This window comes from Pristiophorus japonicus, chromosome 3 (genome assembly GCF_044704955.1).
Source record: "Pristiophorus japonicus isolate sPriJap1 chromosome 3, sPriJap1.hap1, whole genome shotgun sequence".
NCBI classification, from domain to species: domain Eukaryota; kingdom Metazoa; phylum Chordata; class Chondrichthyes; family Pristiophoridae; genus Pristiophorus; species Pristiophorus japonicus.
The window spans coordinates 67844296-67871946 of record NC_091979.1 but is presented as its reverse complement, the minus strand read 5'-3'; the positions used below and the strand labels follow the sequence as shown (position 1 = coordinate 67871946).

General features: G+C 45.5%; 1 protein-coding gene across 4 annotated transcripts in view; it reads right to left on the bottom strand.

Moving 5' to 3' along the window:
* The window catches only part of zranb3 (zinc finger, RAN-binding domain containing 3), a 186126-nt gene that overhangs the window by 106770 nt on the left and 51705 nt on the right, over positions 1-27651 (bottom strand). For 3 of the 4 annotated variants that reach the window (XM_070875416.1, XM_070875418.1, XM_070875417.1), the window contains exons 4-5: positions 26517-26535; positions 787-965 (exon numbers count right to left, since the gene is read on the bottom strand). In XM_070875416.1, coding sequence (XP_070731517.1) covers positions 787-965; positions 26517-26535 — 198 coding nt within the window. Of the gene's footprint in view, positions 1-786; positions 966-26516; positions 26536-27130; positions 27194-27651 lie in introns of all 4 variants that reach the window. The other variant, XM_070875419.1, reaches the window with a different exon arrangement.

The following is a 27651-nucleotide window of genomic DNA, read 5'->3' as shown; positions in this document are numbered from 1 at the left end:
CCACATTGTTCTAAAAACATATCCTGCGTCCGCCCCTACATCTCCTTGACCGGTACAGAATTTGTCTACTCTTTTATCCTTTCAATATTGGACTTCTCCACTGCCAGCCTAGCTGGCCTCCACACACTACAACTCATTCAGAACACTAAGGCCCACATCCTCAATTGCACAAAATTCTGCTTTCCCATCACTTCCATCTTTTCCAAGGTCCACGGCCAATCCTGGCACATACCCTCGACTCCTCCAGAAACAGCTTACTCGTGGCCTTTTGTTCCATTCCTGATTGCTCTTTCAGCCACTCCACTCCTGCCCTCTGGATTTCTCTCCCCAAATCTCTTAACCTTGCCATCACCTTCTGTTTTCAAAAGCCTCCCAAAACTCTTTCCCTTCAACACGGTCCCATCCCCATCCACTCCCACCAACATAACAATGTTGTTCCCTTTTGCATTCTGTGTGGTGTCTATTCTTTTCCCTGACATGTAAAGCATTCAGGCATAATTTTGTATGTGAACAATGCTATTTAAAAGCAAGTTGTTTGGTTTTGTGTATGAAAAAAAAAGTTGCCTGGATTACCAAATTGCTCTTGGTTCTATCTAAATACAAAGCAAAAGCTCTGAAATCAGCAAAGTGATACTTCCAAGGCAAGAAATGAGGTGGAGTGATTATTTGATACAGGTGGGCTAGTTGTTGTGATGTAATCTTATTAAAAGGACATGCTCGCATTAATATAGCTGATATTCTGATTGGATCCTACTTAGAGAAAACTGACTTTTTTTGCAAGCTCACCCAATGTCACTTTTAGACTCTATTAGATTGATATCATCAGGATTCAATTCGGTGATCCATTTTTCCATCTCTTCTATCCAAGGGTACTTGAGAGATGATGGGACCACGATCAGCATGGGCCATTCTTTTTTATAAAAGTAGGCTACTGCAATTGCTTGAATAGTTTTTCCAAGACCCATCTGTAAAAAAATTGAGTATCTTTAATTATTCTGTAAACAATTTGGATTTTTCCATAATGTACTAAAAGTAGTAAAATTAGGAATAGATCAGACTATTAGTATATTAGAGGTACTGCAAATCAATGATCTTGATAACCAAATATACATTATTTCCAGCATTTTCGGTTTTAATATACATTATCGAAAAGGATGAACAGACTTGTTTAATGGAATTAATTGGTCATTAGATGCCATCATCATATGACAACACAATCACTTTGAATACTTAACATTTACTTTTTCACACATTCCAAAAATAAAGGTACATTGAAAGGGCATTATTTTATTCAGCATGATCATTTTACAAAGCATTACTTTGATTTACAATGTGTGTAAACCTTGCAGAAATGTACGATTTTTTTTTAAAGGAGGTTAGATAATTGTCCCAGGTAAATTTTCAGATTGTAAATTGATTGCTAATTTGTTAAACCAATATTAACCTAAAGATACAGAACACCCATTTCTAAAATCTTCTCATTTGAATCTCGAATTTTGGTTCTGTGCACCTGTTAGGGACACAGAGAGAAAGTATCCAGTGAGTCTCCAGCATACCACCCAAAATATATTGGAATAACCCACGACACAAACAAGTTTACTTTTCCAGGCACACACTTCTTTTGGATGCCACTGATGTATTTATTGACACCCTCTTGACCAAAGCATGACAGTGTCAGTCAAGATCTTTGACATTTGATTGGCCTTTGAAGTACTTAAAAGTTAGGAGAGAACTATACAATAGAAAGAGAAATTGGAGAGCATGAGAGCTAGAGAGAGAGAGAGAGAGAGAGGGAGAGAGAGGGAGAGATAACAAAAAGGTGGTCAATTGGTCCTCGACTTCAGCATCACAGATTTGGTTGATTCCATAATAGTCACTTGAATGAACATGTTAGAAGTTGAAATATGTGTTCGCCGAGAAATTGGAACTCACAAGAGAGAACAAAACAAAAAAAATTTAACAGGACAGATTGGGGATACCTTCCATCTCCCCATAATCAGAAATCGATACTTAACGACTATTTTGTTCCTGCTATTGATGGAGGGGAAGGGGGAAGAGACTTTGACACCAGTGTGACTTATAAAATATTAAAAATTATATGGCCATTACATCTATTTTATAGTGAATATATGCTTTCCTTGCTTCTTCCTTCATTTACAAATAATGACTTTTCTATACAACTTTATCCAGTGTTACAGTGTGTATGTTGGTAGTACTGAAATGTATAAGAAATTAAAAGTAGGATCTTCATTCTTCTAATGATGTAATCCCTCATACAACATAGGGCTGGGCCAGGAACTGCAGGGCTGGGCCGGGCACTGTTTCCACTTACAGCTGAGTCCAGCACAAGGAGGCATAAATAAATACATGATAGCCACCAACAGGTCAAACAAAGAATTCTGGATGAATTTCTTTGCACAGAGTGGTGAGAACATAGAACTTGCTGCATGGAGTAGTTGAAGCAGATAGCTGAGACACATTTAATAGGATGCTTGATGCATACATGAGAGAGAGAGGGAGAAAGGAAGAGAGGAATACGGTGGTAGGGTGGAAGGAGGTAGTTAGACTGGTTGGAGTCTCATGTGGAGAATAAATACCAGCTTAGACAGATTGGCCAGCTTCTGTGCTGTAGATTCTGTATAATCCCATGAAGTACTTCTTATTTTGCTCCACTTACTGCTTGGAGCCAAAACTGGCAGCTTTTTGGGTCAAGAGCATTGAATAATAAGAACATAAGAAATAGGAGGAGTAGGCCATACAGCCCCTCAAGCCTGCTCCGCCATTTAATAATATCATGGCTGATCCGATCATGGACTCGGGTCCACTTCCCTGCCTGCTCCCCATAACCCCTTATCAGTTAAGAAACTGTCCATCTCTGTCTTAAATTTAATCTATGTCCCAGCTCCCACAGCTCGCTGAAGCAGCGAATTCCACAGATTTACAACCCTCGGAGAATAAATTCCTTATCTCAGTTTTAAATGGGCGGCCCCTTATTCTAAGGTTATGCCCCCTAGTTCTAGTGACCCCCATCAGTGGAAACATCCTCTCTGCATCCATCTTGTCAAACCTCCTCATAATCTTATACGTTTTGATAAGATCATCTCTCAGTCTTCTGATTTCCAATGAGTAGAGGCCCGACCTACTCAACCTTTCCTCGTAAGTCAACCCCCTCATCTCCGGAATCAACCTAGAATGGAATGGCTATTGCTTTGTTTGGAGAGAGAGAGAGAGAGAGAGAGAGAGAGACAAAGAGAGAGAGAGAGACAGAGAGAGAGAGACAGAGAGACAGAGACAGAGAGAGGTTGAGACAGAGACAGAGAGAGAGAGACAGAGAGAGAGACAGACAGAGAGAGACAGAGAGAGAGACAGAGAGAGAGACAGAGACAGAGGGAGAGAGAGACGGCTGCAATGCTGTGAGTTCCTAGCTTGCGTGGAACGTAAATGTTGGCATAGTCCAGTTGGGCCAAATGGCCTGTTTCTGACTCTTTATGTAATTCTTTTACAGGAACTTGTCCAATCTCAATTCACTGTGGGGAAATTTAAAAAAATGACAAACTTAAAACAGCAATATGAGAGAGATACTCCATGTAGTTGCCTTATAGATGCGATCAATGGAAACAGAAGCCGTGGAATGAGAATAGTCCTGAACTGGACCTCTGGGAACTTTACTGGTCAAATCGCAACATTGCCAAATGTATCCCACTTTATAAGCTCAATTTTCCCCAGTGATTTGCGGCGCTTTTTTGGCGTAGGTTGCTTTTTTTGGCCGAAGTTAAAAGTTTCCCGTAACAATTTGCACCAGCGTAACTCAGTCAGTTACAATTATTTTAGGTAAGTTTTTTTTCCAGTCAAATAGGGTGTAACCTGCCACCCGCACCAATTCTGGCCATTTAGGCAAGTTTGGCCAGCTGAGAGTTACTCCAGTTCTGCTTAGGACAGTGTATGTGGCCTCTGCAGAAAAACTTTACGGAAAGTTAAGAAATCGGCGCAGGTAAGGAAATCGCGCAGGTAAGTGCAGCAGATGCCCTGACAGCAGCAGCAGGAGAGGCAAGAGAGAGAGAGGGAGAGAGAGAGATGGGGGGGAGGGAGAAGCCATCTGAGGAAAAGAGTGTTTGAAAACCAGGCCCTCAAACCCGCCACCAAGCTCATGGTGGACAGGGCTGTAGTATGGCTCTCTTGTATGGCTCAGAGACATGGACCATGTACAGTAGACACTAAGTTGCTGGAGAAATATCACCAACGATGTCGCCGCAAGATCCTACAAATCCCCAGGAGGACAGACGCACCAACATCAGCATCCTCATTCAGGCTAACATCCCCAGCATTTAAGTACTGACCACACTCGATCAGCTCCGCTGGGCAGGCCACATAGTCCGCGTGCCAGACACGAGGCTCCCAAAGCAAGTGCTTGACTTGGAGCTCCTTCACGGCAAACGAGCCAAAGGTGGGCATCGGAAACACTACAAGGACACCCTCAAAGCCTCCCTGATAAAGTGCGACATCCCCACTGACACCTGGGAGTCCCTGGCCCAAGACCGCCCTAAGTGGAGGAAGTGCATCCGAGGGGGCGCTGAGCACCTCGAGTCTCAACGCTGAGAGCATGCAGAAATCAAGTGTAGACAGTGAAAAGAGCGTGCGGCAAACCAGTCCCATCCACCCCTTCCCTCAACGACTATCTGTCCCACCTGTGACAGAGTCTGTGGCTCTCATATTGGACTGTTCAGCCACCAAAGAACTCACTTCAGGAGTGGAAGCAAGTCTTCCTCAATTCCGAGGGACTGCCTATGATGATGATGAGGCTCGAAGAGCCAAATGGCCGATTCCTGCACCTATTTTCGATGTTTCTATGTTTTCCCACCAACGGGGCTCTCTCATCAAGTCATCATTTTCCTTCCACAAAACTTCTTCAAACCCCTCCACTCTCAGCTTCTGCCTTTTAAGAAGTTAACCATTCTTCAATTCCTCACAACCACCCTCGTAAAAGACAACTTCCAGCTGCTTTGGCGTACTACCCTTGATGACACTTCTGTTGACCTACTCCACAACTATCTTGCTTCCATCTTTGATGCCCTTGTCTCCATCAGATCCCAGTTGGTCTCCTAGCCTTACTGTTGTTCACCACCTCCACAGCCTCAAATCTGCAGTGATTGATCAGCCTGATTATCTACCGCCAGATGTGGCTCCACTTCCTTAAGAACATAAGAAACAGGAGCAGCAGTAGGCCATACGGCCCTTCGAGGCTGCTCCGCCATTCAATAAGATCATGGCTGATCTGATCATGGACTCAGCTCCACTTCCCCGCCCGCTCCCCATAACCTCTTATCTACTTATTGTTTAAGAAACTGTCTATTTCTGTTTTAAATTTATTCTATGTCCCAGCTTCCACGTCTCTCTGAAGCAGCGAATTCCACAGATTTACAACCCTCGGAGAAGAAATTCCTTATCTCAGTTTTAAATGGGCGGCCCCTTATTCGAAGGTTATGCCCCCTAGTTCTAGTGACCCCCATCAGTGGAAACATCCTCTTTGCATCCACCTTGTCAAACCTCCTCATAATCTTATACGTTTTGATAAGATCGCCTCTCAGTCTTCTAATTTCCAATGAGTAGAGGCCCGACCTACTCAACCTTTCCTCGTAAGTCAACACCCTCATTTCCGGAATCAACCTAGAATGGAATGGCAATAGCTTTGTTTGGTTGTTTGGAGGGAGGGAGGGAGGGAGGGAGGGAGGGAGGGAGAGAGAGACACATACACACAGCTGCAATGCTGTGAGTTCCTAGCTTGCATGGAACGTAAATGTTGGCATAGTCCAGTTGGGCCAAATGGCCTGTTTCTGACTCTTATGTAATTCTTTTACGGGAACTTGTCCAATCTCAATTCATTTTGGGGAAAATTAAAAAAATGACAAACTTAAAACAGCAATATGTGAGAGATACTCCATGTAGTTGCCTTATAGATGCGATCAATGGAAGCAGAAGCCGTGGAAAGAGAAGAATAATCCTGAACTGGACCTCTGGGAACTTTACTGGTCAAATCGCAACATTGCCGAATATACCCCACTTTATGAGCTCAATTTTCCCCAGTGATTTGCGGCGCTTTTTTGGCGCAGGTTGCTTTTTTTGGCCGAAGTTAAAAGACCATAGTTTCCCTGAACAATTTGCACCAGCGAAACTCAGTTAGTTACAATTGTTTTAGGTAAGTTTTTTTCCAGTCAAATAGGGTATAACCTGCCACCCGCACCAATTCTGGCTGTTTGGGCAAGTTTGGCCAGCTGAGAGTTACTCCAGTTCTGCTGAGGCCAGCGTATGTGGCCTCTGCAGAAAATCTTTACGGAAAGTTAAGAAATCGTCGCAGGTAAGGAAATCGTCGCAGGTAAGTGCAGTAGATGCCCCGACAGCAGCAGCAGGAGAGATAAGAGAGAGGGAGGGAGGGAGAGAGAGGTGGGAGGAGGGAGAGGGGGTGGGGGGATGCCTTTTGGGTGTAGTTAGGTGCGGGGGCCGGGAGGGAGGAGGCCATATGGCCTGGGCGAGGGTGCAGACCGGTAAGCCCTTCGGTCTGAGCAAGGGGCAGGAGAATGCACTGGCAAGCCCTTCTGCCAGGGCTAGGGGCGGGAGAGCGCACCGAGAGATGACTCGGCCAGGGATGGGGCAGGGAGTGGGATGAGCTTTAATAATTGGAGGCAACTTGCTGCAATATATTTTAATGTGTTTTTAAATTGATGCAATGTGTTTTAATGTGATGGGAGCTGGCTGTATGCTGCGCTTTGCAGCCTCAGCTCGCATTGTGTCCCTGGTTACCATGGCAGCACGATCTTCTTGGCACAGATCAAGGCTCCACCGCCAAAATTAAAGGACAGGTTAGCCTATAAAGGCCAGCGGGAGTCGGGCAGTTCGAGCAGTCAGTCGAGGAGGCGGGAGCTCGGAGCAGCGCGAGTCCAGGGTCGGCGAGAGGCCTATAAAGGCCAGCGGGAGTCGGGCAGTTCGAGCAGTCAGTCGAGGAGGCGGGAGCTCGGAGCAGCGCGAGTCCGGGGTCGGCGAGAGGCGTACCGGTGCAGCTACAGGGAGAAGGCAAAGATACAAAGGTGACGTCACAGCCTAGGGGGTAAGTGATTGGCTGGTGATTGGTGAGTAGTTTTTCTTTTTCTTCTTATATTGGTCAGTAACTTTTAACATTGTTATTACCAGTTTAAGTGTATCTAAGGGTTAAGACATGGCAGGAGAGCTCGGTCGGGTGTTATGCTCCTCCTGTACCATGTGGGAACTCAGGGATGCTTCCGGTGTCCCTGACGACTATGTGTGCGGGAAGTGTATCCGCCTCCAGCTCCTGACGGTCCGCGTTACGGAATTGGAGCTGAGGGTGGATTTACTCTGGAGCATCCACGATGCTGAGAATGACGTGAGTATCACGTGTAGTGAGTTGGTCTTACCGCAGGGAAAGGGTCCACAGCCAGATAGGGAATGGAAGACCAGCAGGAAGAGTAGAGCAAGGAAGGTAGTGCAGGGGTCCCCTGCGGTCATCCCCCTGCAAAACAGATACACCGCTTTGGGTACTGTTGAGGGGAATGACTCATCAGGGGAGGGCAGCAGCAGCCAAGTTCATGGCACCGTGGCTGGCTCTGCTGCACAGGAGGGCAAGAAAAAGAGTGGGAGAGCGATAGTGATAGGGGATTCAATTGTGAGGGGAATAGATAGGCGTTTCTGCGGCCGCAACCGAGACTCCAGGATGGTATGTTGCCTCCCTGGTGCAAGGGTCAAGGATGTCTCGGAGCGGGTGCAGGACATTCTGAAATGGGAGGGAGAACAGCCAGTTGTCGTGGTGCACATTGGTACCAACGACATAGGCAAAAAAAGGGATGAGGTCCTACGAAACGAATTTAAGGAGCTAGGAGCTAAATTAAAAAGTAGGACCTCAAAAGTAGTAATCTCGGGATTGCTACCAGTGCCACGTGATAGTCAGAGTAGGAATCGCAGGATAGCGCAGATGAATACGTGGCTTGAGCAGTGGTGCAGCAGGGAGGAATTCAAATTCCTGGGGCATTGGGACCGGTTCTGGGGGAGGTGGGACCAGTACAAACCGGACGGTCTGCACCTGGGCAGGACTGGAACCAATGTCCTAGGGGGAGTGTTTGCTAGTGCTGTTGGGGAGGATTTAAACTAATATGGCAGGGGGATGGGAACCAATGCAGGGAGACAGAGGGAAACAAAAAGGAGCCAAAAGCAAAAGACAGAAAGGAGATGAGGAAAAGTGTAGGGCAGAGAAACCCAAGGCAAAGAACAAAAAGGGCCACTGTACAGCAAAATTCTAAAAGGACAAAGGGTGTTAATAAAACAAGCCTGAAGGCTTTGTGTCTTAATGCAAGGAGTATCCGCAATAAGGTGGATGAATTAATTGTGCAAATAGATGTTAACAAATATGATGTGATTGGGATTACGGAGACGTGGCTCCAGGATGATCAGGGCTGGGAACTCAACATTCAGGGGTATTCAACATTCAGGAAGGATAGAATAAAAGGAAAAGGAGGTGGGGTAGCATTGCTGGTTAAAGAGGAGATTAATGCAATAGTTAGGAAAGACATTAGCTTGGATGATGTGGAATCTATATGGGTAGAGCTGCAGAACACCAAAGGGCAAAAAACGTTAGTAGGAGTTGTGTACAGACCTCCAAACAGTAATAGGGATGTTGGGGAGGGCATCAAACAGGAAATTAGGGGTGCATGCAATAAAGGTGTAGCAGTTATAATGGGTGACTTTAATATGCACATAGATTGGGCTAGCCAAACTGGAAGCAATACGGTGGAGGAGGATTTCCTGGAGTGCATAAGGGATGGTTTTCTAGACCAATATGTTGAGGAACCAACTAGGGGGGAGGCCATCTTAGACTGGGTGTTGTGTAATGAGAGAGGATTAATTAGCAATCTCATTGTGCGAGGCCCCTTGGGGAAGAGTGACCATAATATGGTGGAATTCTGCATTAGGATGGAGAATGAAACAGTAATTTCAGAGACCATGGTCCAGAACTTAAAGAAGGGTAACTTTGAAGGTATGAGGCGTGAATTGGCTAGGATAGATTGGCGAATGATACTTAGGGGGTTGACTGTGGATGGGCAATGGCAGACATTTAGAGACCGCATGGATGAAGTACAACAATTGTACATTCCTGTCTGGCGTAAAAATAAAAAGGGGAAGGTGGCTCAACCGTGGCTATCTAGGGAAATCAGGGATAGTATTAAAGCCAAGGAAGTGGCATACAAATTGGCCAGAAATAGCAGCGAACCTGGGGACTGGGAGAAATTTAGAACTCAGCAGAGGAGGACAAAGGGTTTGATTAGGACAGGGAAAATGGAGTACGAGAAGAAGCTTGCAGGGAACATTAAGGCGGATTGCAAAAGTTTCTATAGGTATGTAAAGAGAAAAAGGTTGGTGAAGACAAACGTAGGTCCCCTGCAGTCAGAATCAGGGGAAGTCATAACGGGGAACAAAGAAATGGCGGATCAATTGAACAAGTACTTTGGTTCGGTATTCACTAAGGAGGATACAAACAACCTTCCGGATATAAAAGGGGTCAGAGGGTCTAGTAAGGAAGAGGAACTGAGGGAAATCTTTATTAGTCGGGAAATTGTGTTGGGGAAATTGATGGGATTGAAGGCAGATAAATCCCCAGGGCCTGATGGCCTGCATCCTAGAGTACTTAAGGAGGTGGCCTTGGAAATAGCGGATGCATTGACAGTCATTTTCCAACATTCCATTGACTCTGGATCAGTTCCTATGGAGTGGAGGGTAGCCAATGTAACCCCACTTTTTAAAAAAGGAGGGAGAGAGAAAACAGGGAATTATAGACCGGTCAGCCTGACCTCAGTAGTGGGTAAAATGATGGAATCAATTATTAAGGATGTCATAGCAGTGCATCTGGAAAATGGTGACATGATAGGTCCAAGTCAGCATGGATTTGTGAAAGGGAAATCATGCTTGACAAATCTTCTGGAATTTTTTGAGGATGTTTCCAGTAAAGTGGACAAAGGAGAACCAGTTGATGTGGTATATTTGGACTTTCAGAAGGCTTTCGACAAGGTCCCACACAAGAGATTAATGTGCAAAGTTAAAGCACATGGGATTGGGGGTAGTGTGCTGACGTGGATTGAGAACTGGTTGTCAGACAGGAAGCAAAGAGTAGGAGTAAACGGGTACTTTTCAGAATGGCAGGCAGTGACTAGTGGAGTGCCGCAAGGTTCTGTGCTGGGGCCCCAGCTGTTTACATTGTACATTAATGATTTAGACGAGGGGATTAAATGCAGTATCTCCAAATTTGCGGATGATACTAAGTTGGGTGGCAGTGTGAGCTGCGAGGAGGATGCTATTAGGCTGCAGAGTGACTTGGATAGGTTAGGTGAGTGGGCAAATGCATGGCAGATGAAGTATAATGTGGATAAATGTGAGGTTATCCACTTTGGTGGTAAAAACAGAGAGACAGACTATTATCTGAATGGTGACAGATTAGGAAAAGGGAAGGTGCAACGAGACCTGGGTGTCATGGTACATCAGTCATTGAAGGTTGGCATGCAGGTACAGCAGGCGGTTAAGAAAGCAAATGGCATGTTGGCCTTCATAGCGAGGGGATTTGAATACAGGGGCAGGGAGGTGTTGCTACAGTTGTACAGGGCCTTGGTGAGGCCACACCTGGAGTATTGTGTACAGTTTTGGTCTCCTAACTTGAGGAAGGACATTCTTGCTATTGAGGGAGTGCAGCGAAGGTTCACCAGACTGATTCCCGGGATGGCGGGACTGACCTATCAAGAAAGATTGGATCAATTGGGCTTGTATTCACTGGAGTTCAGAAGAATGAGAGGGGACCTCATAGAAACGTTTAAAATTCTGACGGGTTTAGACAGGTTAGATGCAGAAAGAATGTTCCCAATGTTGGGGAAGTCCAGAACCAGGGGTCACAGTCTGAGGATAAGGGGTAAGCCATTTAGGACCGAGATGAGGAGAAACTTCTTCACCCAGAGAGTGGTGAACCTGTGGAATTCTCTACCACAGAAAGTAGTTGAGGCCAATTCACTAAATATATTCAAAAGGGAGTTAGATGAAGTCCTTACTACTCGGGGGATCAAGGGTTATGGCGAGAAAGCAGGAAGGGGGTACTGAAGTTTCATGTTCAGCCATGAACTCATTGAATGGCGGTGCAGGCTAGAAGGGCTGAATGGCCTGCTCCTGCACCTATTTTCTATGTTTCTATGTTTCTATGAAATTGCAAAACACCCTGGATAATTCGGAAAAATATTCTATCCTAATGTCACCTGAAATAGGGTTCATCTACAACCGAAGCCTGCAGCTCACAGACTCTATGGGCTGAAACTGATGTTGCTAACAATGCTGGCTTTCAAATAAGAAACATAAACTCATATGTTCAAAGAGGTTTTAATGATGGATCTATCAGATCATTAGGTTCTACATTAGGATCCTAAATATGAACTAGGGCGAGTTTATCTTCACACATCTTCTACATCACTCACATAAAGCAAGACATGAAGGGATGAGAACCTGTTGCCAATGGTTCACTGATGGACATGATGACAGCTACATGCATTCAAATAGAACTGGGCTTTGGACACTGCTCAAACATTGCAAGTGTTCCAGAATATAACTCAGAGGATAGCTCAGATGAATACGTGGCTTGAAGAGTGGTGCAGAAGGGAGGGATTCAAATTCCTGGACATTGGAACCGGTTCTGGGGGAGGTGGGACCAGTACAAACCGGACGGTCTGCATCTGGGCAGGACCAGAACCATTGTCCTCGGGGGAGTGTTTGCTAGTGCTGTTGGGGAGGAGTTAAACTAATATGGGGGATGGGAACCTATGCAGGGAGACAGAGGGAAGTAGAACGGGGGCAGAAGCAAAAGATAGAAAGAAGAAAAGTAAAAGTAGAGAGCAGAGAAACCCAAGGCAAAAAGCAAAAAGAGCTACAATGCAGCAAAATCCTAAAGGGGCAAAGGGTGCTAAAAAGACAAGCCTGAAGGCTCTGTGCCTCAATGCGAGGAGTATTCGGAATAAGGTGGACGAATTAACTGCGCAGACAGCAGTTAACAGATATGATGTAATTGGCATCGCGGAGACATGGCTCCAGGGTGACCAAGGCTGGGAACTCAACATTTAGGAAGGATAGACAGAAAGGAAAAGGAGGTGGGGTGGCATTGCTGGTTAAAGAGGAAATCAACACGATCGTAAGGAAGGACATTAGCTTGGATGATGTGGAATCTGTATAGATGGAGCTACGGAATACCAAAGGGCAGAAAACGCTAGCGGGAGTTGTGTACCGACCACCAAACAATAGTAATGAAGATGGGGACAGCATCAAACAAGAAATTAGGGATGCGTGCAATAAAGGTACAACAGTTATCATGGGCGACTTTAACCTACATTTTGATTGGGCTAACCAAACTGGTAGCAATGCAGTGGAGGAGGATTTCTTGGAGTGTATTAGGGATGGTTTTCGAGACCAATATGTCGAGGAACCAACTGGAGGACTGGCCATCCTAAACTAGGTGATGTGTAATGAGAAAGGACTAATTAACAATTTTGTTGTACGAGGCCCGTTGGAGAAGAGTGACCATAATATGGTAGATTTCTTTATTAAGATGGAGAGTGACACAGTTAATTCAGAGACTAGGGTCCTGAACTTGGGGAAAGGTAACTTCGATGGTATGAGACGTGAATTGGCTAGAATAAACTGGCGAGTGATACTTAAAGGGTTGACAGTGGATAGGCAATGGCAAACATTAAAAAATCACATGGATGAACTTCAACAATTGTACATCCCTGTCTGGAGTAAAAATAAAACGGGGAAGGTGGCTCAACCGTGGCTAACAAATTAAGGATAGTGTTAAATCCAAGGAACAAGCATATAAATTGGCCAGAAAAAGCAGCAAACCTGAGGACTGGGAGAATTTTGTAATACAGCAGAGGAGGACAAAGGGTTTAATTAGGAGGGGGAAAATAGAGTATGAGAGGGAGCTTGCTGGGAACATAAAAACTGACTGCAAAAGCTTCTACAGATATGTGAAGAGAAAAAGATTAGTGAACACAAACGTAGGTCCTTTGCAGTCAGATTCAGGTGAATTTTAATGGGGAACAAAGAAATGGTGGACCAGTTAAACAAATACTTTAGTTCTGTTTTCACGAAGGAAGACACAAATAACCTTCCGGAAATACTAGAGGACCGAGGGTCTGGTGAGAAGGAGGAACTGAAGGATATCATTATAAAGCGGGAAATTGTGTTAGGGAAATTGATGGGATTGAAGGCCGATAAATCCCCAGGGCCTGATAGTCTGCATCCCAGAGTACTTTAGGAAGTGGCCATATAAAATAGTGGATGCATTGGTGATCATTTTCCAACAGTCTATCGACTCTGGATCAGTTCCTATGGACTGGAGGGTAGCTAATGTAACACCACTTTTTAAAAAAGGAGGGAGAGAGAAAACGGGTAATTATGGACCAGTTAGCCTGACATCAGTAGTGGGGAAAATGTTGGAATCAATTATTAAAGATGAAATAGCAGCGTATTTGGAAAGCAGTGACAGGATCAGTCCAAGTCGGCATGGATTTATGAAAGGGAAATCCTGCTTGACAAATCTTCTGGAATTTTTTGAGGATGTAACTAGTAGAGTGGACAAGGGAGAACCAGTGGATGTGGTGTATTTGGACTTTCAAAAGGCCTTTGACAAGGTCCCACACAAGAGATTGGTGTGCAAAACCAAAGCACATGGTATTGGGGGTAATGTGCTGACGTGGATAGAGAACTGGTTGGCGGACAGGAAATAGAGAGTCGGGATAAACGGGTCCTTTTCAGAATGGCAGGCATTGACTAGTTGGGTGCCGCAGGGCTCAGTGCTGGGACCCCAGCTCTTTACAATATACAGTATTGATTTAGAAAAAGGAATTGAGTGTAATATCTCCAAGTTTGCAGATGACACTAAACTGGGTGGCCGTGTGAGCTGTGAGGAGGATGCTAAAAGGCTGCAGGGTGACTTGGACAGGTTAGGTGAGTGGGCAAATGCATGGCAGATGCAATATAATGTGGATAAATGTGAGGTTATCCACTTTGGGGGCAAAAACACAAAGGTAGAATATTATCTGAATGGCGGCAGATTAGGAAAGGGGGAGGTGCAACGAGACCTGGGTGTCATGGTTCATCAGTCATTGAAAGTTGGCATGCGGGTACAGCAGGCGGTGAAGAAGGCAAATGCTATGTTGGCCTTCATAGCTAGGGGATTTGGGTATAGAAGCAGGGAGGTCTTATTGCAGTTGTACAGGGCCTTGGTGAGGCCTCACCTGGAATATTGTGTTCAGTTTTGGTCTCCTAATCTGAGGAAGGACGTTCTTGTTATTGAGGGAGTGCAGCGAAGGTTCACCAGACTGATTCCTGGAATGGCAGGAAACATAGAAAATAGATTCAGGAGTAGGCCATTCGGCCCTTCGAGCCTGCACCACCATTCAATATGATCATACCTGATCATTCACCTCAGTACCCCTTTCCCGCTTTCTCTCCATACCCCTTGATCCCTTTATCCGTAAGGGCCGCATCTAACCTGTCCAGTCCCATCAGAATCTTGTAAGTTTCTATGAGATCCCCTCTCATCCTTCTAAACTCTAGTGTATAAAGACCCAGTTGATCCAGTCTCTCCTCATAAGCCACTCCTGCCGCAGAGTCGTTGATGCCAGATTTAATAGTAACTTTCAAAAGGGCATTGGCTAAATACTTGAAGGGAAAAAATTTGCAGGGCTAGGAGGAAAAGAGTGGGGGGGAGTGAGACTTAAAAAAAAAATTGTTCCTCGGATGTGGGCATCGCTGGCAGAGCCAGCATTTAATGCCCATCCCTAATTGCCCTTCAGAAGGTGGCAGTGAGCCGCTTTCTTGAATCGGTATCGTCCTTGTGTAGTCCAATGCTCACTCAAGTCAAAAGGACGTGGTGGACAACTGGTTGAGCCACTCATGGCCAGATCTGTCTCGAATACATAAAACATGATTGGTTCCAACTCTTGTCTACAAAAACTATTCACTATTCCAGGATCATTCTGGAATGCAAAAATAACTCCTGGCTACTATTCTCTACCGCTAACCATCTGCTTAAACCCCTCTCTCCACTATACTAACCTCCAACAAGTGTGAGGACCTCATGGGCTTCTTTGTTCTAAAGACTGAGACCATCCGATCAGCTGTCTCTGCGAGTTCCCTTCCTTCACCTAGCCCACAGGGCCAAACTTCACCTGAGGCTCCCACCAGCTCTAGCCCGAAACTCCCATCTTTTTCGAGTTTCTCTCTGATCTCCCCTCTTGAGCTCTCCAAGCTCATCTTGTCCATGAGACCCACTTCCTGCTCCCTTGACGCTATTCCCACTAAACTGATCACCCAACTTCCTTTTTTGGCTCCCATGTTAGCCAACATTGTTAACGGTTCTCTCTCCTCGGGTACTGTTCCAATCTCCTTCAAATCTACTGTAATCACCCCTCTTCTCAAAAAACCAAACTGTGATCCCAATTTGCTTGCTAGCTATCGCCCCATCTCCAACCTCCCTTTCCTGTCCAAAGTACTTGAATGTGTTGTTGCCTCCCAAATCTGTGACCATCTTTCCAGGAATTCAATGTTTGAATCCCTTCAATCTGGTTTTCGCCCCTGCCACAGTACCGAAACGGTTCTCATCAATCAAAAATGACATATTTCGTGATTGTGACAAAGGTAAACTATCCCTCCTCGTCCTTCTGGACCCGTCTGCAGCCTTTGACACAGTTGGCCACTCCATCCTCCTCCAACGCTTCTCCACCATCGCCCAGCTAGGTGGGACTGCACTCGCCCGTTTCCTTTCTTATCTATCTAATGATAGCCAGAAAATCTCTGCAACAGCTCCTCTTCCCACTGACACATTGTTACCTCTGGTGTCCCCCAAGGATCTGTCTGTGGCCTCCTCTTATTTCACATCTATATGCTGACAACACCCAGCTCTACCTCCACCACTTCTCTCGAACCCTGCTTGATATCTAAATTGTCAGATTGCTTGTCCGCCATCCAGTACTGGATGAGCAGAAATGTTCTCCAATTAAGTATTGGGAAGACAGAAACCATTAGCTTTGGTCCCCGCCACAAACTGTGTTCCCTAACCACTGACTCCATCCCTCTCCCTAGCATCAATCTGAGGGTGAACAAGAATGTTTGCACCCTTGGTGTCATATTTGACCCTGAAATGAGTTTCCAGCCACATATCCGCGGCGTAACTAAAACCACCTTTTTCCACCTCCGCAACATTGCCCGCTTTCGCCCCTGTCAAAGCTTTTCTGCTGCTGAAACCCTCATTCATGCCTTTGTTACCTCTAGACTTGACTACTCCAACTCACTACTCCAACTTGTGTAAACTTGAGATCATCCAAAACTCAGCAGCCCGTGTCCTAACTCGCACCAAGTCACGATCACCCATCATCCCTGTGCTTTCTGATTCACATTGGCTCCCAGTTAAACAACGCCTCGATTTCAAAATTCTCATCCTCGTTTACAAATCACACCATGACCTTGCCCCTCCCTGTCTCTGTAATCTTTTTCAGCCTCATAACCCCACAAGATGTCTGCGCTCCTCAAATTCTGCTCAACCATCGGTGGCCATGCCTTCAGCTGTTTAGGCCCCAAGCTCTGGAACTCCCTCCCTAAAACTCTCCGCCTCTCTATTCTCCCTTAAGATGCTCCTTAAAACCTACCTCTGCGACCAAGCTTTTGGTCATCTGCCTTAACAACTTCTTTTGTGTCAAATTTATCTGTTTTGTCTTGTAACACTGCTGTGAAGTGCCTTGGGACATTTTTCTACTTTAAAGGCGCTATATAAATAAAAGTTATTATTATTGGGGCAAAGGTACTCCCAACAGTGCTGTTAGGGAGGGAGTTCCAGGATTTTGAACCAGCAGCAATGAAAGAACGGCGATATATTTCCAAGTCGGGATGGTGTGCGACTTGGAGGAGAACTTGGAGGTGATGCGGTTCCCATGCGCTTGCTGCTCTTGTCCTTTTAGGCGGTATTCAATACTTTCCCACTTCCCCTCCCCTGCTCTTTCATTTTCTCTTTATCCCTCCCCAACTGCACATGAACTCCGAGCCTTTGGCCTCCCATTCACCATGACATTTCTGCAGCTACCGATCTGCTCAATCACACTTTGATGCCCTAGTCCCTGTTAAAATAATTGCTCTCTCGCCCTAGCCGTTCCCCCTGATATAGCCTTGATCTTCCTTCCCTTAAGTCCACGGGACGCAATCTTGAATGGATATGGCGAACAACTGGTTTAGCCATTCACTGCCAGATCTGGTTGGACCACATCAAGCCTCATCGGTCCTGCTCTCACCTGCAAAAATTGCTCACTATTCCAAAATCATTCTGCAATATAAAGATAAACTTCGGCTTCTATTCTTCACTGCCAACCCATCTTTCGAGAGGAGGTCATGGACTTCTTGGTCTCCAAGATTGAGACCATCTGTTTGGCTGTCTCTGCCTCTTCCCTTCCTTCCCCCAGCTCACCGGGCCAAACTTCCTCGAAGGATTCCCCCTGTCCTAGCCCTGACCTCACATCTTTCTCCAGTTTTTCTCCGATCTCCTCTCATTACCTTTCTGAGCTCATCTTGCCCATGAGACCCACTTCCTGCTCCTTTGATCCTATTCCTATCAAACTGACCAACTTCCTTTTCCGGCTCCCATGTTAGCAGACATTAACGGTTCTCTCTCCTCAGATACTGTCCCCCTTTCCCTCAAATCTGCCATCATCACCCCTCTCCTCAAAAAAAAACCCTCAACCCTCCGTCCTTGCAAAACTACCGCTCAATTTCCAACCTCCCTTTCCTCTCCAAAGTCGTTGAACATGTGGTCGCCTCCCAAATCCGTGCCCACCTTTCCCGCAATTACATGTTTGAATCCCTCCAATCCGGATTCCATGCCTGTCAAAGTCACAAAACAGCTCTGATCAAAGTCACAAATTACATCCTTTGTGACTGTGACAAAAGCAAATGATCTCTCCTCACCCTTCTTGACTTCTCTGCAGCCTATGACAGGGTTGACCATCTATCTTTCTCCAACGCCTCTCCACCGTTGTCCAGCTGGGTGGGACTGCACTCGCCTGATTTCATTCTTATCTATCTAATCGTAGCCAGAGAATCAGCTGCAATGGCATCGCTTCCCACCGCCGCATCGTTACCTCTTGTGTCTCCCAAGGATTTATCCTTGGCCCCCTCCTATTTATCATCTACATGTTGCCCCTTGGCAAAATCATCCAAAAACACAGCTTCAGTTTCCGCATGTACGATGACTCTATGGGCCCAAGTTTCCACATGATTTGCGCCTGATTTTTATGAACAACTGGTGGAGAACGGACTATCTTAGAAATCGCAATACTCCACATTTTTTTTTCTGCAGTTCTAGTCAGGTGGAACAGTTCTACTTTGGAACAGAATTTTTTCTTCAAAAGGGGGCGTGTCCGGCCACTGACGCCGGATTTCAAAGTTTCCACAGTGAAAACGTACTCCAAACTAACTTAGAATGGAGCAAGTGAAGATTTTTGTAGAACTGAAAAAACCTGTTCTACACATTAAAAAATCAGGCGCAGATTACAAATTAGGCGTCCAGAACGAGGTGGGGGGGGGGGGGGGGAGGGAACTCATTACATTCTACAATAAATCCTTATTTATACATCTACAAATATTATACAAATAAATCCAACCTCAATAAACATTTATAAGCCAAGAAAAGATTAAATAAACCATCTTCCTACCTGTGTGAAAGTGCTTCAGCCAGGGAGAATTCTGCAGCCGTTCGTGCCGCTGAGCGGGAGGGAAGAAAGCCGTTCGTGCCGCTGAGCGGGAGGGAGGGGGGGGAGAGAGAGAGAGAGAGAGAGAGAGAGAGAGAGAGAGGGGGAGAGAGAGAGAGAGAGAGAGAGAGAGAGAGAGAGGGGGTAGGGAGAGAGGGGGAGGGAGAGAGGGGGAGGGGGAGAGGGGAGGGGAGGGAGGGAGGGGTAGGTCAGGTCGGATCGGATCCAGTCCAGGAGCGGAAGTCGAGTCCAGTGGGGGGGGGGGGGGGTCGGGTCGGGTCGGGGGGCGGGACGGGTTGGGTCCAGTCGGGGCGGGGGGGGGGGGGGGCGGGGAGCGGGAACAGGAGCGCGGGTCGGGTCGGGTCAGTCGGGGGGGGGGGGGGGTATTGGGTCTGGTCCGGAGGCAGGGGGGGGGGGGGGGAGCAGGTGTCGGGTCTGGTCCGGAGGTAGGGGGGAGCGGATGTCGGGTCTGGTCGGGAGCGGGGGGGGGTGGGGGGAGGCGAGGGAAGCAGGAGCTGGCCGTGGGAGGAGCCTTATTCACGCAGCCCCAGTGAGCCATTCGGCCAGGGCTAGGGGCTGCGTGCTTCGGGCCCCTCCCACACAGTTCGGCGCCTGGAGCTACTGCACTTGCGTGCCCACTGTAGCGCGCATGTGCAGAGGTCCCGGCACTGTTTTCAGCGCAGGGACCTGGCTCTGCCTCCCCACAGCTCGTGCTGGCTGCGCCTACGGCCAGAGGACCTGCAGGTAGGTGGAGAATACCGATGATTTTTTTAGGCGCCGTTTTCGGCGCTTAAAACGGGCGCCCAGCTCGGAGGGGTGCCCGTTTTTTTTCTTGTGGAAACTTGGGCCCTATCTCACTACCACTTCTCTCGACCCCTCCACGGTCTCCAAATTGTCACACTGCTTGTCCGACATCCAGTTCTGGATGGGCAGAAACTTTCTCCAATTGAATATTGGGAAGACCGAAGCCATTGTTTTCTGTCCCCACCACAAACTCTGTTCCCTAGCCACTGACTCCATCCCTCTCCCCAACTCCTGTCTGAGACTGAACCAGATTGTTTGCAACCTTCGTGTCATATTTGACCCTGAAATTAGCTTTTGACTATATATCCGCAGCATAATTAAGACTGCATATTTCTACCTGCGTAACATTATCCGTCTCTGCCCTTGCCTCAGCTCATCCGCTGCTGAAACCCTTATGCATGCCTTTGTTACCTCTAGACTTGACTATTCCAACTCACTCCTGGCTGGCCTCCCGCATTCTACCCTAAGTAAACTAGAGGTAATCAAAAACTCGGCTGCCTGTATCCTAACTGGCACCAAGTCCCACTCACCCATCACCCTGTGCTCGCTGAGCGACAGTGGCTCTCGAAGCAACACCTCGGTTTCAAAATTCTCATCCTTGTTTTCAAATTCTTCTAAAAAGCCTCACCCCTTCCTAACTCTAATCTCCTCCAGCCCCAGAACCCCGAGATGTCTGCGCTCCTCTAATTCTGCCCTCTTGAGCATCCTGGATTATAATCGCTCAACCATTGGTAGTCGTGCCTTATGTTGCCAAGGCCCTAAGCTCTGGAATTGCCTGCCGAAACCTCTATGCTTCTCTTTCCTCCTTCAAGACGCTCCTTAAAAACCTACCTTTTTGACCAATTGTGCGGCTTTGTGTCAAATATTTTATATCATAATACTCCTGTGAAGCGCCTTGGGATGATTCACGACATTAAAGGCGCTATATAAATAAAAGTTGTTGTTGTTGGTAGAGGTTATGGGTTTGGGAGGTGCTGCTGAAGAAGCCTTGGCGAGTTGCTGCAGTGCATCTTGTAGATAGTACACACTTCAGCCACGGTGCACTGATGATGGAGAGAGTGAATGTTTAAGGTTGTAGATGGAGTGCTGATCAAGTGGGGTGCTTTGTCCTATAAAAGGCCCATCAGTCAGGGAGCGGCAGCATCGTCGGGGAGGCCAGCTGGTGCAGGGGCAGGTAGAGAAGGCAAAAAAGTAGAAAGAAATCGAAGGGTGACGTCACAGCCAAGGGGGTAAGTGATTGGCGAATAGTTTTTCTTTTTCTTTTCCTTTATCAGTAGGTAACCTTTATCATTGTTGTTGCAAATTAATTTAATCTAGGGGTTAAGTCATAGCAGGAGAGCTCGGACACGTGTCATACTCCTCCTGTGCTATGTGGAAACTCAGGGACGCGTCCAGTGTCCCTGACGACTACATATGCGGGAAGTGTATCCTGCTGCAGTTCCTGATAGACTGCATTGCAGCACTGGAGCTGCGGGTGGATTCACTCTGGAGCATCCGCGATGCTGAGGATGCCGTGAATAGCATGTTTAGCGAGTTGGTCATACCGCAGGTAAAAGTTACACAGACAGAGAGGGAATGGGTGACCAACAGGAAGAGCAGTGGAAGGAAGGTAATGCAGGGGTCCCCTGCGGTAATCCCCCTCCAAAACAGATACACCACCTTGGGTGCTGTTGGGGGATGACTCATCAGGGGAAGGCAGCAGCAGCCAAGTTCATGACACCATGAGTGGCTCTGCTGCACACGAAAGCAGGAAAAAGAGTGGGAAAGCTATAGTGGGAGGGGATTCTGTTGTAAGGGGAATAGATAGACGTTTCTGTGGCCGCAATCCAGACTCCAGGTATGTTGCCTCCCTGGTGCAAGGGTCAAGGATGTCTCAGAGCGGCTGCAGGACATTTTGGAGGGGGAGGGTGAACAGCCAGTTGTCGTGGTGCATATAGGTACCAACTATATAGGTTATCCAGGGGATGAGGTACTAGAAGGTGAATTTAGTGAGCTAGGAGTTAAATTAAAAAGTAGGACCTCAAAGCTAGTAATCTCTGGATTGCTACCAGTGCCACATGCTAGTCAGAGTAGGAATCGCAGGATAGCGCAGATGAATACGTGGCTTGAGGAGTGGTGCAGAAAGGAGGGATTGAAATTCCTGGGACATTGGAACCGGTTCTGGGTGAGGTGGGACCAGTACAAACCGGACAGTCTGCACCTGGGCAGGACCGGAACCAATGCCCTAGGGGGAGTGTTTGCTAGTGCTGTTGAGGAAGGGTTAAACTAATATGGCAGGGGGATGGGAACCTCTGCAGGGAGACAGAGGGAAGGAGAATGGTGGCAGAAGCAAAAGATAGAAAGAAGAAAAGTAAAAGTGGAGGGCAGAGAAACCCAAGGCAAAAATCAAAAAGGTCCACATTACAGCAAAATTCTAAAGGGGCAAAGTGTGTTAAAAAGACAAGCCTGCAGACTCTGTGCCTCAATGAGAGGAGTATTCGTAATAAGGTGGAGGAATTAACTGCACAGGCAGCAATTAATGAATATGATATAATTGGCATCATGGAGACATGGCTCCAGGGTGACCAAGGCTGGGAACTCAACATCCAGGGGTATTCAACATTGAGGAAGGATAGACAGAAAGGAAAAAGAGGTGGGGTGGCGTTGCTGGTTAAAGAGGAAATGAATGCAATAGTAAGGAAGGACATTGGCTTGGATGATGTGGAATCTGTATGGGTGGAGTTGCGGAATACCAAGGGGCAGAAAAAGCTAGTGGGAGTTGTGTATAGACCACCAAACAGTAATAGTGAGGTTGGTGACAGCATCAAACAAGAAATTAGGGATGCGTGCAATAAAGGTACAGCAGTTATCATGGGCGACTTTAATCTACATATCCACAAACTGGTAGCAATACGGTGGAGGAGGATTTCCTGGAGTGTATTAGGGATGGTTTTATAGATCACTATCTCGAAGAACCAACTAGAGGGTTGGCCATCCTAGACTGGGTGATGTGTAGTGAGAAAGGACTATTTAGCAATCTTGTTGTGCGAGGCTCCTTAGGGGAGAGTGACCATAGCATGGTAAAATTCTTTAATAAGATGAAGAGTGACACAGTTAATTCAGAGACTAGGGTCCTGAACTTAAGGAAAGGTAACTTCAATGGTATGAGACGTGAATTGGCTAGAATAGACTGGCGAATTATACTTAAAGGGCTGACGGTGGATAGGCAATGGCAAACATTTAAAGATCACATGGATGAACTTCAACATAAGGACATAAGAACATAAGAATTAGGAACAGGAGTAGGCCATCTCGCCCTTCGAGCCTGCTCCGCCATTCAAAAAGATCATGGCTGATCTGGCTGTGGACTCAGCTCCACTTACCCGCCCGCTCCCCATAACCCTTAATTCCCATATTGGTTAAAAATCTATCTATCTGTGATTTGAATACAATCAATGAGCTAGCCTCAACTGCTTCCTTGGGCAGAGAATTCCACAGATTCACAACCCTCTGGGAGAAGAAATTCTTTCTCAATTCGGTTTTAAATTGGCTCCCCGTATTTTGAGGCTGTGCCCCCTAGTTCTAGTCTCCCCGACCAGTGGAAACAACCTCTCTGCCTCTATCTTGTCTATCCCTTTCATTATTTTAACTGTTTCTATAAGATCACCCCTCATCCTTCTGAACTCCAACGAGTAAAGAACCAGTCTACTCAATCTATCATCATAAGGTAACCCCGTCATCTCCAGAATCAGCCTAGTGAATCGTCTCTGTACCCCCTCCAAGGCTAGTATATCATTTCTTAAGTAAGGTGACCAAAACTGCACGCAGTACTCCAGGTGCGGCCTCACCAATACCCTGTACAGTTGCAGCAGGACCTCTCTGCTTTTGTACTCCATCCCTCTCGCAATGAAGGCCAACATTCCATTCGCCTTCCTGATTACCTGCTGCACCTGCAAACTAACTTTTTGGGATTCATGCACAAGGACCCCCAGGTCCCTCTGCACCGCAGCATGTTGTAATTTCTCCTCATTCAAATAATATTCCCTTTTACTTTTTTTCCCCCCCCCCAAGGTGGATGACCTCACATTTTCCGACATTGTATTCCATCTGCCAAACCTTAGCCCATTCGCTTAACCTATCTAAATCTCTTTGCAGCCTCTCTGTGTCCTCAACACAACCCGCTTTCCCACTAACCTTTGTGTCATCTGCAAATTTTGTTACACTACACTCTGTCCCCTCTTCCAGGTCATCTATGTATATTGTAAACAGTTGTGGTCCCAGCACCGATCCCTGTGGCACATCACTAACCACCGAATTCCAATCCGAAAAGGACCCATTTATCCCGACTCTCTGCTTTCTGTTCACCAGCCAATTCTCTATCCATGCTAATACATTTCCTCTGACTCCGCATACCTTTATCTTCTGCAGTAACCTTTTGTGTGGCACATTATCGAATGCCTTTTGGAAATCTAAATACACCACATCCATCGGTACACCTCTATCCATCATGCTCGTTATATCCTCAAAGAATTCCAGTAAATTAGTTAAACATGATTTCCCCTTCATGAAACCATGTTGCGTCTGCTTGATTGCACTATTCCTATCTAGATGTCCCGCTATTTCTTCCTTAATGATAGCTTCAAGCATTTTCCCCACGACAGATGTTAAACTAACCGGCCTTTAGTTACCTGCCTTTTGTCTGCCCCCTTTTTTTTTTTTAAACAGAGGCGTTACATTAGCTGCTTTCCAATCCGATGGTACCTCCCCAGAGTCCAGAGAATTTTGGTAGATTATAACGAATGCATCTGCGATAACTTCCGCCATCTCTTTTAATACCCTGGGATGCATTTCATCAGGACCAGGGGACTTGTCTACCTTCAGTCCCATTAGCCTGTCCAGCACTACCTCCCTAGTGATAGTGATTGCCTCAAGGTCCTCCCTTCCCACATTCCCGTGACCAGCAATTTTTGGCATGGTTTTTGTGCCTTCCACTGTGAAGACCGAAGCAAAATAATTGTTTAAGGTCTCAGCCATTTCCACATTTCCCATTATTAAATCCCCCTTCTCATCTTCTAAGGGACCAACATTTACTTTAGTCACTCTCTTCCGTTTTATATATCGGTAAAAGCTTTTACTATCTGCCTTTATGTTTTACCCAAGTTTATTTTCGTAATCTATCTTTCCTTTCTTAGTCATTCTTTGCTGTCGTTTAAATGCAATTCCCCAGAGACAAAGATTGGACAAGATCTCAGTGCATGAATAATGCCTGAATGACAATGAAAATAATTTCAACTCAGTGGTGACTGTTGTCAACAGAACCTATCCCACGGCCTAAAAGGACGGGTCTCCTCAGTGTGCAGCTCAGTGGTATAAAATTCTAATCTCTCCAGATAGGCAGATCACTGATAAGTTACTTGCGAAACATAATAAAAGTGAAGTACTTTACAGCCTAAAAGGATATTTGATGAAATAGCATTTTCAATGTATCAGAGAAATGTATCCCATGTTTCACAATTAGGTATAGATTGAATACCTAGAGCACCTTACTGCTAAGTTATAAATGTTTTAGCTATATATAATGACCCGAGTGAGGAAGGAAAACGGCAGCTAAAAGCAGTTTGAAAAAATAGTTTCAATGCTTTGATTAGTTCATACTGTGGCTGTTGGTTCCTAAATGCAGTTAGGTGTGAAAAGAATTAGCGATTTGAAAGAGTGGATCTGTGATGCTCGCATGTTGCTAATTGGTGGCTTTCTCTATCTAATGGATGGAAAGTGTTTTTTTCATTGACTTGCCAATTGAGATCAGTAATGTGACAGACAATAGTAATCCTAGGCCTCTTTCGAACCCCAAGATGTGCCCCATTACCGCTTATCATTCTCCAACCCTCCCACTGCTGCCCAAAAAATAGTTCTCCAGTCAAAGCTCCTGGACACCAGTTTTTAGTTGCAGGAAATGCATTTGTACTTTATGCTGACTCCATGCAGCTTGCCAGCAAATGGCCCAACGAAGCAAAAGTGCAGAATCGGTGGCCATGTTTGCGCACTTAAATAAATCAGGCAGGAGAAAGGAAAAGAGAAAGTGGGTTAAGAAGCCCAGGAAAGGAAGAACCTGAAGGAGCCCATTCATATGACAAGCGACAGCCAAGGCTTCTGGCAGATGACCAGACCTCTGGGGGAAGAGGAGAAGAAAGGAAACAGGACATTAACGAGAACAGCATAGACTAATTCAGTCCGAATATGAAATCCAATTTTTTTTCAACATTATTTTGGATATTAGAAATCTCAATTACTGAGAAAAAAGGACAGCCAAAAGGATTGATTTTTTGGAGAGCAATTTCATTGATTTACTTGGCTAGCTTGCTTCCCAACACATTTTATATAGGAGTGAATCCAAATGAGTAAATTGCACATCAGCAGGAAGAAATTTTCTGGAGGTCGCATAAATGTTCTATTAGCCAATTATGTGCAAAGTACCTTGGATAAATTTATAAAATTAACTGATATTAGTGTAGCACTGGAAATGTGACAAAATCATGCACTATATGTTTTTATTACAATATTCTAGTGGATTTCCTGTGGTGGTGTTCACAATGAGTTGCTGAATACACTTTTATAATAACAGGGACGAATGCCCAACATATTATCGGGACCAGTGATGCCAGTGATTATGACTAAATAAGTAAAGTTCTGTTTTATTGTATGGAATTTTAGGATTCACAATCAATATTTGGAGGATTGAATTCCATGACTCTGGCCATTATTCTTGTACGTTCCTTTACCTGTGTATTTAATTTTTTTCCTCTTGCCTCTTTCAAAATGCTGGAGGATAGGTCAGAGGTAGGTATGTGAGATTTAATTACAAGCATTACAATTCCACCTGGGGGGGGGATAAAGCTTGATGAATATTCTTACCTCATCGGCAATCATGCACCTAAAAAAGGAACAAAAAACTGTAAGTAGTGAAAGATTAATGGAGAGAACAACTGTGCAAATGTTCAGATCTCATTTTAGTACTGAATTTTGATTTGGTTGTCTTAAATAATAATCTTTGTCCCAATCAATATTTAAAACAAACAGTTACTTTTAGACCCAAGTCACATTACAAGTCATTCTGTCAGAATACAAAAATCAATTTCCGCGTGTACCAAAAACACCACATGTAATGCAATGCAGACAGATATACTGCATTAGATCTGACTGACTTTAGCAAAACAGAAGAGACCGCGTAACCCAAACTACAACATGATTCTGTGAAACGATACCAATCTCCTGTAACCGCTTTATATATCCAGGCTACACATGAATTATTAGAAATATACAGTTCAAGCAAAAAACATTTACAAGGGCCACATTTCTCAATAATTTTAAGGAATACAGCCAGAAAATATTTTTATTTCTCCAATCTCAGAAATCATTAGGTTAGTGAAAATGTAAGTTTACAATTTTTCTTGTAGTGCTCATCAACATCTGCAATGCTTTAAACAATCATTCTAAACCGAGCAGAAGCTCAAAATACAATGCAATACCTTCATTAAAATAGAAACAGATGTAGTTGTTCTGAAGGAATGAATGTTGCTGCCACCATAACGCTGGAAAGGAAAGAAAAGAGGCGAGTAAAAGATTGGTGAAAGAGACAGGTTTTGATGAGGTTTTTCACTAAAGATGAAGGACAAGATGGAGAAGTTTAGGAAGAGAATTCCAAAGGAAGTGTTCCCAAGGGGATAAAGGGCTGGAGAAGTCTGCAGGGAATATGTAGGGAAAGGCCATGGAAGGATTTACAGATGAGGACTCGGATTTTGAATTTCATGTTTTGGGGACCTAGAGCCAGTGAAGGTTATCAAAGACAGAGGCCATGGACCAGTGAGACTCCATGTGGTACAGGTTACATAAAGCAGTTTTGGGCAAGTTGAAGTTGATGAGGATGGCGGATGGGAAGGCAGCAAGGAGAACATTGTAGTCGCTGAGTAAGAAGACGATAAAGGTATATACAAGTATTTCAGAAGCAAGGCAGCCTAGGTTGAACTGGAGATGGGCATTGTTGTGAGGT